The sequence below is a fragment of the Centruroides vittatus genome, unplaced genomic scaffold (genome assembly GCF_030686945.1).
Source record: "Centruroides vittatus isolate TY-2023 unplaced genomic scaffold, ASM3068694v2 contig_452, whole genome shotgun sequence".
NCBI classification, from domain to species: Eukaryota; Metazoa; Arthropoda; class Arachnida; order Scorpiones; family Buthidae; genus Centruroides; species Centruroides vittatus.
Genome location: NW_027122248.1, coordinates 335190 through 347317, shown reverse-complemented (window position 1 = coordinate 347317; position 12128 = coordinate 335190). Strand labels below are relative to the sequence as shown.

Genomic DNA, 12128 nt, shown 5'->3' with positions numbered 1-12128 from the left:
ATTTCAGTATTCTCATGTTATTTGAAACAAAATTCGGTTAATGTTACCCTAGGATCCAAAATGGCGGCCGGGGAAATTTTTCCCTACTTCGGAGACTGCGACGGGGGAATTTTTCCCTACTTCGGAGACTGCGACGGGGAAAAATTTTCCCCTGCATTCAAGATGGCCGCGGTTCCGGCCGCCATCTTGAATTTCTCTGCAGACTCCGCAGATTTTTTAACCGAAATAAACAATAAAAACAACAAAAGAGGAGTTTTTTACTCACTTTTCGATTGTTCGATATTCTGAGTATGATCTTCTGTTTGGGGGTCGACGAAATTTTTCGAATGGTTGACTGTTCTATGTTCGACCGCTACTCCTTCTACATCGTCAATGTGCATATATCCTTTCCATTCGTCCGTTATTATCGTACTGCCGGAATTCATGTATTTACAAACGATCCAATTCACAGTGTTTTCTGATCTGTCGTTCACCTGACATATGAAGCATTTCTTATCTTCATCGCAATGAATGCAAACGGACTCGGTCGGCTGTATGCTTAATTTTACAGCAAAATTCGATGCGTTATCGATACGGGGAGGCAAACCTAGCTCCGAAAAGTCGTCTTCCATTAACTTTTAGAAATCACGGGAAGTGCATCTCGACCAAAATTCGTCGTTGCAACTCACATCGGCAAAACTACTCATTATCGAACAATTGGCAATAAACTAAACGCGGGGAGGTAAGGAGAGGAAAAAACCACGGTCTTTCCTTAATTTCTGATTACTTGGTTCTCTAACTTTTAGGATTAAATTGTAATAAAAGAAATAACAATACTTACTAATACTGGAGGAATTAATAATAATAAATATTCACCGATAGCAATTTGTGTGCAAATGAAATATCGTTACGAAAAAAAAAAAACACAGCAATTAATCCAATACGCAATTCGTCGCAACACAGCGGTAAACGATTCCAACAGGAAACTAGTCGATTTGCATAAAATTGCCCAGAAATGAACAGAAATCACGTCGCAGATCATGCATTTGCATATTCGTTCGTAACACCCCTACGAATTTCCCGCCGATTTTACTCTCGAACAATGTCACGAAAAGGCTCCCTCTACCGTCGCAAATTTACACAATACCGTCTCCGTTTCGAGGTTACAGAATACTCGGCAACGTCGAACGCAGGGTAGACCGAACGGGGAAAAAATCCCCACGTCGTCGACGTCTCGACTCTAGGGAAAAATTTTTTCCCCGTCGCAGTCTCCGAAGTAGGGAAAAATTTCCCCGGCGGCCATTTTGAATCTTAAGGTAACATTAACCCAAAATTCAGTCACAAAATCCATTTGTTTAGGAAGATTTTCTTCACTTTGTACACTTCACATGTTTGGCGCTTATAATCGTTGTCATCAATCAATTCGTTCTTTTAGAGACATACCAAAATACCTAGCTTAAATGTGTGTCAATATTTTAATTTAAAAGTTCTGTAATTTTTAAAACTTCTTACTCTTTTATTGTTATGATTTTGTTAAATTAATAAATTATAAATTAATAATCTTTAGTATTAAGCGTTTATCAATCAATTTTCCCAGCTAGACTATATTGATATAAAAACCATTGTGATTTCTATTTGACTATGCGGTTGCATACTAAAAGATGTTCCGAACTCTGCAGCAACCCTAGTAAACTGATTACCAGGTCAATTACCCTACATATTCTCTAATGTCAATTGTAACCAACAATCAAACATTCTAAGGACTGGTTATTAAGACCCGAAATGCATTTCCTTTAATAAAAAATACATAAATCAACCGTTCCTTGTGTGATGTGTTACTGAATAAAGAATTAAAAGCTAGTGGCTTTCTTTCAAGTCTACAAAAAACCAGTAACAGAAACCTAATTAAAAATATTGTCATTTAAACTTACTTGAAAATAAAAGAAAACATTCTTTTCATAAAATCGCCGAACGAACGATGTAATCGCATTCGCTCGCAAGAAAGAACGAACCAAGAATGGTTTAGTTCTATTGTTAGTTAGGAATTGTTGAAGAGAAGACTACGTCATTCATCTTTAAAATATGCATATACGGGGCGAAAAAACAGCATTTTCATGGATAAATCGTGATTTCTTTTACAATTAGCAAAAGTTATTTAACAATGTAAAGATTTAGTGCTTTATTTTTATTTTATTGTCTTGAATGGCATTTTCTTCAAATGTATTGTTTATCTAAGTTTTTCATTTGTAGAACGGGAGTCTTTAAATGAAATTGTTTTCATTTCTTTTGCGCCACTCACACCGGCTCACGAAGAAGCTAATTTTAACAAGATAAATCCATAGATTTGAATAGCTTCTTAAGCTGTAATAAAGCTTACCGTTCTTCAATACAGTTGTAGTTTTCTCCGTGTAAAAGTTACGTTGTTATCTTTATTTTGAAGAGAAGAGAAAAAAAGATTGCGAAATTTTTGAAGGGTGTATCTGGTGTTTACGGGTGTGGGACAAAACATTTTCAAAATTAGCGCACATTGTTTACAAATGACCCCCTAGATGAAAATTTAATATATCATTACATTACGAAAAGCGTGCTTACTTTCGCACAATAAAATATCTTAAAACTAGCAGGTAGGCCCGGCGTTGCTCGGGCAAAAGTAACGATAGCGAAGATTGAGATTATAGTCACAAAAGAAAAAAGAGTAATTTCATCAATGAATTAAGTATTTCTAAAAAAGGTCGAATTTAGAAATCGAATGTTCTAATATTGTTCGATTTTCACGATTTTCACGATTGACCCTTTCCCAAGATTTTAAAATTTTGGACTTAGGAGACCTTGAAACGTGGAAAAATTCAAAAACTTTTTTTTCTGTATGTATGAATGTGTGGAGGGCACGATTTTCTTCACCCACCCGAAGCTTAATAACTCCCATGCTTTTTTTTTTCGAAAATTTCTGAAATTTTGCAAGGAGGTTTTGTATTAAAGGGATTGATGGTAGTAAATTTTGGTGGTTAAAGGTCAAGGTGGTGGGGAGATGGTGGGGATTCGTACATCATATTCTGTGTGTTCATAGCCTATATAAATACTGTCTAGTAATTCTTCTTCATTCATAAATACATATGCCGATTATATTAAACTTGCCAGTAGCTATCATCATTTATTACAATCTGATATTAATAAAGTGAATACTATACTTAAGAAGTTAAATTGACAAATAAACTCTAGCAAGACTAAAATAATGATCTATAACCAGGTAAGAGCACCAACTTGCAATACCCTTTTTTTTTTCCTAATCGATAATCGAAGATTGGAAATAGTTAACAGAGTTCAGGATTTAGATATATGATTCAAAACTCTATTTCAAGCCGTATATAGAAAAATTAATTAAACAGGTAACAATTTAAATCCCATTAAAAATATACAGACAGGATGAAGAATCTTACGTCGCATTTTGATCCCATAGAAAATATTGCGTCACTGAGAGTTCGATGTGTTTTTACCTAGGTAGACGGCGACGCCAGTCGGAGAAAAAGCGTACTAAGGCTATAATCTCCATATAAACCCGGTGGAGAAGAAGAACAAGAAGAAGTTCGACGTGTTTAAAGCTTTGACAGCCATGATATACGATGGGCGAATAGAATTGGATATCAGGAAGAGCGAGATGAAAGGGCGAAGTCTATCTGCTAGTCCAGAAAGACCCACGGTTGATCTAAGAACTTATATTATGTATCTCAGTTCCTACCTCGTGTAAATTTTAACAAAGTATTTTGTCTCTCGCAGTTTATTTTTTAATATTTATTTTTCTATTCAAAAATATGTTTTTAGAAAATTTGGATGGTTTGGATCCTGTTCGAAGCATCACTTTTTTAGATGAAAATAATATATCAACTAAACTGAATTTAAATTTTATATGCCCATAATATATGCGAGGATTGTGAAAATAACCTTTCCAACTATCTTGGTATCATAGTAATAAAGAATTCAAAAATTTTGTTATACGGATTAATTTTTGAACGTCAGGAATTAAAATCGAGTAAAAATTAAATTGAAAGTAAATGAGAAAATAAATACTACTAACTTTATTTAACAAGTCTTGAAGATATCGGGAAATATTTTGGAGAAAAAACCAATCAGGCAAAAATGCCAATTGACAAATAACATAGCATATGTTCGCCGAGTACAATTTAAAAGTATATAATGTGTTGAGTCAGACCATCCGCATATATAATTTGCGGGTGGTCTGACCAATCCGCACGTTGCCCACCAGAACATCCACGAAGGAATTCGGAGCTTTTTCAACTAAGTCCAGTAGCCACCACACAGCACAGAATCCAAAGGGGCAATCGCCTCAACCTCGGTTGAAGTCCCGGAGGCAGACCGTCTGCACTCGCGGAAAATTCAAACAGTCGTAACTCAGGCTGCATCTCGATAAGCCCGCCAACCAGTGGCACCCGCAAACTATAAAAAATGGGTGGCATAAGCTTTAAAAAGGGCAGGTTAGGTTAGGCTAGGTTAAGTTTGCACGTACTGTACTGTACTGTACATTATAAAGGAAGATACCTGTATATATAAATACATAGGTATTCCTTGATTAACACAATTAATTAATCCCTCGATGCTACCGCTTATATCAAAATAGCGTTAATCAAATACAGTGGTACCTCGGTACTCGACTGAACAATTCCTTTAAAACAAATTTTTTGGTTAATAATACGGTTAAAACAAATATTTTTATATTAATTTTGTTTTCATTAAATTAAGTGATGCACAAATTTTAAAAATGATAAACTTTTCCAACATTAAAATTAAAAACATAATTTTCATGCTAACAAAATTATTACGCTAAAATATTATGTTTAGAAGCATTTTATAAAAAAAACTCATACGTTTTAGTTGATTAAAAATGCATTGCGTGATAAAAATTTTATAATGGGATAAACTGTACAAAATAATTCATAAACCGAAAGAGTAAATAATTTCAAATATAAAAATAATCGATTTTCGAGTTGTTTAATTCTTGTCAAATTCATAATTTATTTACTTGACAAGTTTATATTATAAATTTATAATAACGTTAAATATTAAACTTCATTTTGTAGTTTGATAAATTAGTCGTGAATTTTTTCAAAGATTACCATAAAAATTTCGCAATATTCATATATACTTAGAAAAATCTTATATTTTCAATGCATGCGTGTATTGGTAACCTATGCATGCAAAAAACTAAAAACTGAAAATAAAAAAATAAATATAATTGTGTACATTAATATCAAGAGTGATATTATAGTAAAAAGTTTAATAATAAATACAACATTGATTTATAAATTTTTCAAGGCTCACGAAACTAGTTCGTCAGCAGCTACACAGTATATCGATGTTCAACGCTGGGTTACTATGCACGATTTCTGTAGAAGTTTTGTATCGTTAAATCGTGTAGAAAGTACACGTGATTCTAATTTGATGTGAAATTAATTAAATATGAGAAGATCTGGATTGTTACTACTGGTCTCATTCTACTCTGCTGTCGGTAATATACCAAATGAAGTTGCCATTGGTAAGATTGTGAAAGATATGTATGATTTAATTTTTTGAATGAATTAACTTTAGCTGTTTTAATAACGAAACATATAATTAATGATATAGATAATCCGATAGAAAGTATTATAATAGCAGTTTACTAATTTCGATTTATCCTGTTATAGACTTTCTTCTCATATTTATGCCGCATTTACCTTTCAGGTGCTATTTTTCCGTCTTCTTTTATCATATTAGAAGAAACGTTTCGTTTAGCTATAAACAATATAAATTTAGATTCGAATTTATTACCCAATACGAAACTGATTCCGATTACAGAGAATGCTTCTACGCAATTCGAAGTTATTAAAGCCGGTAAATTTACGCAAGTTATATTAAAATTACTTTATTAATAAAATTAAATACCCATATAATTTTTCAGTGTGTAATTTAGCGGATCAACGAGTGATATCGATAGTCGGACCACTGACATCTTTACATTCGAAAATTGCCCAAACTGTGTGTGGCCAATTGGGAATACCGCAGATTAGTATCTTGGCCACAGACCCGTTGTTATCTTTAATACCGATTTTGAACCAATCGTCGTCTACGCTTTTGAAAATGTCGCCGCCGGATACATTTCAGAATCACGCTTTAATACATATTTTGAAATATTACGGATGGGATGCTTTTGCCATTTTAACGGAAGATAACGAACCAGGCGAGTTTTTATTCTTGTTTTATGTTTAATAATGATTATTCCATACACTAAACGAATTATTAACTAATCTATGCTATATATGAAATAACGTAGTTTTTTTTAAATTTATAAATACGAATTTTACGCGTAAACTTACATTTATGATTATTAATTAAATAATTTCAATAAAATTATTTAAATAACTTAATTAATAACTAGAAAGAAAAATCTTTATAGTAAAACTTTTGTGAAAAATATATTTTATCTGGTAAATAAAAATTAATGAGACGTAAATATAATTAAGAAATAAATTGTTTTCTATAAACTGGAAATTTAATTAATTAAAAATTAACTTTAATAATAGTAATTAATAAAAATATATAAATCTTTATAATAATGTAAATTATTATTCTTTTATTTAACACAAATTTAATTTGCTTAAAAGCGGCTAAGTGAATAACACTGATAGTTGCTCTCACGTTTGCGCCTTACCAAAGAGAGTACGTGTGATGTGTATAGGGTTTTGTTTACGTAGGTAAATCTATACAGGGAGCAGATTTACATAGAAATCTTATTTATTACATTTTGAATAGAAAAACTAAAGAAGAAATCGTATTTTATATGTAGAAATTTACCTCACAATACTTTGAAAAAGAAAAATAATAATATTTATCGTAATTATAATATGTAAATTATATATTTATACTTAATTTTAAAATTAAAATCAACAGTTTTGTTTATTTTATTATGAAAATAGTTTATATTGCATTATACTGTATACGTAAGTAACACTTGTGTTATAGAATAAAACTAATTAGTAATGTTTAATATATATATATATATATATAAAGGATATAATTAATGGATTCTTTTGTCATGGATAGAATTGATTAGAATTTTCTTTGTTTTCAATCAAAAACTTTTATAATTTTTCAATTATACTCGTATATTTTGTCAAATGAATTTTTTCCTCTTAAAAATGTATTTAAAGTAAAATGGGACTATAAAAGTTTACGATAAAAAATTTTTATATTTGCTAATGGAAAAACAAGACAAGGTTTAAAGTAAATGCACATTTAAAGTAAAGTAATAATAATTGTTTCCTCGTTGCGTGCTGTCTCTACTTTCGAAAAGTTAAATCTGTAAGTTTAGAGCGTTTATTTTCTCAATTAGAAAACCCAGAACTGTGCTAGACATTCGGCTTAATATCAAGATATCCTCTGAGTATTAGATTTAATACCAACAGAGTAAATTGAGTGTGAGATTTAAATAACTGTTAGCGAATAAGTATATTCGCTCAATGTAAAAATGGTATAAACAGTCTATGACTGGACTCGATTGGACACAATCAATAAATTTCGAACCCATTTTTATAAAATGCGTGACATTATGTTTACATAAATACTTATGAATTTTGATCTAACATTCGATCAATGAATAACAGGCCTAAAAGCACACATTCAGAACAGATCCTAGGCGACTTGGCTATGTATATTGATTAAAATTGCATTTATACTGTTCATAGTAATGCACTTGCGTTTATTATTTCATTTATATAAATTTATATATGTTTTATACAGTTAAGTTATTTGCTATATATTTATTTTATACTAAATGTTTTGCAGTTTAAGTTTTTGGTTATACTTACTTAAACTTCTTACTGAATATTAACGTTACATGATCTCAGAGTGAAATCCATTCCTAATAAACTTCAAATGTAAAGAGATGTTAATCAGTGTGAAGTTATTGATTAATTCTGTAGTGAAAACAATCATTAGCCTCACTACAAACCTAGACCATAAAGAACGGAGCATTTTTTTTTTTTTTAAATAATAATGTAACTCGCTGAATTATAAAAATGTTCTTTCTATAACTGTATTGTCTACTGAACAATAGCATCTGATAATTAAAAAATTATGAGAATTTAGATGACAGTGAAACTTTTTCTTAAGAGTTTTTCTTCAATAAAGATAAGCTTGGCGCTTCGAAGCGAAATGTAAAAAAACAATGAGCAATTATTTATTGTGACATCATCACAATGCCAGGCTGCAATTTTTTATCATATTTTAAATTAAATAAATTTAAAAAGTATGCTCTCCACGTTAAATTAGTAGTGTCTTTTCCTGTTGTACCTGTAAATCATATTTTTCCTGTAAACAATGGAGTCATGCCGGTCATTTATCTAACTCCTTTCAGGGAGAAATTTTTGAATTGAAATGACATGTTTTGCGGTTTGCATTGAAAGTTCGTATATAGTTAACAAAGACCTCCTGTCCCTACTATTTCCATATCTGGTCTCGGATTTTATCTGACTAAACATATTGTCGAGATTTAGAAAGGACTGGCAGACAGACAAACACGGACGACAGTGGAAATTTATAGGTCTACAATTTTTTTAAATTAAAGGTCAATAATACAGGTAAAAATTTTGTGGATACCACTCTTATGATCGCTCCACCAAGCTTATCTTTCCCAGAGAAAAACTCCTAAGAGAGAAAAAAAAATTGACTATGGTTCAAATTGTCACAACTTTGCAGTTGGCGCTATTTTTTACATCTCAGATGTTTTTGTTCGGATATCAATTGTTTTTTTTTGTTAATGATTATTTTATTCCATTAAGGCCTAAGACGATAACGTATTGTACAGTTTGGTCGGAGCTCGGTGCTCTGGGACAATAGGATACTATCATCCCAGAAATTTCTCAAACATCTGACTGATAAAGAGAGAGGCTTAAGTTTAAAATTTGAGCTTTCTAGACCCAGCAGTTTTGAGTACACGAAAACTGGGCAACAATGCGCGATAGTCAAGTGGGCTACCATCATTTGGGCGAAAGAAACTTAAAATTTTCTTAACGCTTAGCAAACATACAGTTTGGTGGATAATTATTTCTTTATTTTTGTAAATAGTGGTAAAATATATATAAATATAAATATGGTTAATACTTACGAGATATGAGATAAGTTATGAACAATGAGTTACGAGATATTTCCAATTTAAGAAAAGAAAATGTTTTGGAACAACGTACTGTAGCATCGTTATTGTATGTCAGAAGCGCTAAACAAAGCACATCAAAGAAAAGTTCTTCGAAAACAAATCCTTTCGAACTTTTATACTATTTTGTTTTAATGTATTTTTAATTTTGCATAATTGTCTTTGTTGTTTGTATATTTGTTAATTTTGGGGTAGATATCAACTATCCTTAAGAACTTTTTTTATTTAATTGTAAAAATAAAACAAATAAAGTATGTAACATGTGCTTTGAACGATGTCAGTCACTGACTGACTGACTGACTGACATCGTTCTTTTAACTCGTTTAACTCGTTTCTTAAAAAATATTATTTAAATTTATTGGGTCAATAAAAAAGAATGGTGATTTTAATCATTTAATTGTCAATAATCATGTGTTGCGATACTTATAACTACTCTCATGTTTGTATTTTTAATTTTACTGTTTTAATCATTCACCAATCAATAATTCACGTCAACGCAATATATTCATACTTATGCAACATTATGTACAGTACTTGTAATTACATTATTCTCTGTAATATATGTATCGGTGTTAGTCAATTGCATTATTCTTTATTTGGTAGCATAAATTTTAAATGGATTCTACTGTACTTACATACGCGGTATTAGATTGTAACTCGTATTCGTAACCGTGTTACCTTCGCATATTTCTTTACGGTACATTATGTTTTGTTATCATACATCATGTATATAGATTATATAACTCTGTGTAATCACTTACCTCTGTAGTGCACTGCGGATCAGAGGTCTCGAATAAAGGTCTTTAAAAGTGAAAAAAATGAAATAGACAGTCGGTGACTTTTTCTGTTGTCGCGGAGTCACTGCCGTGACTCTCTATATTCTTTGAGATCGATAGCCTTTCTAAACAATATAGGATATATTCTTTAGAAAGACGATTGATACACAGAATATTCTAAATAATTATACTTCTATATACCAATTCTTGATGTATAAAGAAGCAATATTTGAATTTTAAATGTAAATGAATTTTGAAGTCGTATTAAACTATTTTAACATTTGAGTGGTCAAAAAGTTTTATGTTTTTCTACGTTTAAGGTTATAAATTATGTAAACTATCTATTAAAAATATATATAATGTAACAGTATTTTAATTCAGAAGTGTTTCATAAAATACTATATTAATTTAATATGTTATAATTTTTAAAACATATAAATTGACTGATTAAATTTATTTATTAAGCTATTCATGCAACGATGGAACTGCAAAGACTAGCTACGAAATACGAAATTACACTGCTTTCTATTCAGCGATTTCCTTTGTCCGACTCGAAATCTCTCGATATAACACCACAATTGAATGCCATTAAGGTAAGCATTAAATCTGGTATTTGTAAATTTTAAAGCTTCAATATCTGATATATAATTGTTTATTATTATAAATGTGCAAGTGTGAATTAATCCAGTAGTTTTAACTCGGGAGCCACGAAATATAGTGCTGAGCATAGCCATAACAATTTTATTGCTAAGCGTGTGAAAAGCCTAACAACTCTCTATCTATAGATAAGAAGAGTATGGTGCGCAACAAAATAAATTGCCAAGTTAAAGCTGCCAATATCAGAATAAATTCAAATACACTGGATTAATCTAATATACAGTAAAACGTTCAAAACAAAACCTTGATAAAACGGAAATCTAAATAAACGAGAGAATTTTTTAAAAACACGGTGATTTTTTGCGTTAAAATACTTTGCTAAACGGAAAAAGATTCGGTAACATACTAGTCTATTTTACGCAGGTTTTCTTATAATGGATTATATTTATTTCGAAACTCGTAGTATAAGTTAAAATTTATCACATATCAGTTCTTATAACACTTTTATTCTCATAAGGAAAAGGAAGTCAGAATAATAATTCTTTATTGTTCAATAACGATAAGTAAAACTGTTATAAACCAAGCTGAACGCATGAACATGTTTCGCACTGGGTGGACCTGGCTGGTCATGGATAGCATTACATCACACGTAAGTCTAAATCTTTTAATTTTGTAACTTACATAATAATGCAGAAAGGAAAGAATTTAAGTCACTTATTATTTTATAATGTTATATTAAACTTTAATAAAATAACTTTCTAAATTAACAATTAATCTTTGTTCGCAGAGTTTTAAATACTTATCAGACGATGACGGATATGTATTATCTTCTTTAGTCGGATTAATAGGAACGGCATTTGTGGTTCCTGACACTATTTTATATTTAAATTTAGTAAATCAATTAAAAAAGAAAAGTTTGAGAAATCAACTAGAGAATCAGGTAAATTAACCATTGAAATTATTTTACTTATTTAAATTTTCATATTTATGAATTAATGAAAAGCATTTTGCAGCAAGCTTTCACTCGTGTGTATGATGCAGTGTTAGCAATTGCCAACGGACTTCACAAAATTCTTTACGAAGAGAGAGTATCTTTCGAACTTCCTACTTTCCAAAAAGGAAGTTGCGCAGATTCTGTCAATCAGTGGAAATGGGGTAGAAATTTGTTGGAAAGTATTCTTAATTTAAACAACGTTAATGGAAGTTTAGGACCTTTAAAGTTCACAAAATATGGTTACCATCATCTCAACAGTTTTGATATAAAAAATCTTCAAGTCAAGGGTTTCGTTAAAGTAAGCAATTTATAATTTTCAAGATTTTTTCGATAGTGTTAACGTGTAATTAATATTTTCACTGGAATATTTAGGTAGGAAAATGGTTAGGAAACGAGAAAAACTTGACAATTAATTCAGAAATCATATTTCCTGGGCAAACTGTGAAACCTCCTGATGACTCTCATCACAGTCTTTACGGAAAAACTCTTAATATTGGAACAGTTATAGTAAGAGACAATGGATTATTATTATTATCATCATCTTCATTTATTATCGTATTTTATAATAGTTAAATAATCTCTG

General features: G+C 30.7%; 1 protein-coding gene across 1 annotated transcript in view; it reads left to right on the top strand.

The window, feature by feature from the left end:
• Positions 1–12128, top strand: part of LOC136977170 (glutamate receptor ionotropic, kainate 2-like) — a 72416-nt gene that overhangs the window by 9069 nt on the left and 51219 nt on the right. The window contains exons 4-6 of the mRNA XM_067272616.1: positions 11339–11491; positions 11565–11843; positions 11918–12052. Of these exons, the coding sequence (XP_067128717.1) occupies positions 11339–11491; positions 11565–11843; positions 11918–12052 (567 nt within the window). The remainder of the gene's footprint in view (positions 1–11338; positions 11492–11564; positions 11844–11917; positions 12053–12128) is intronic.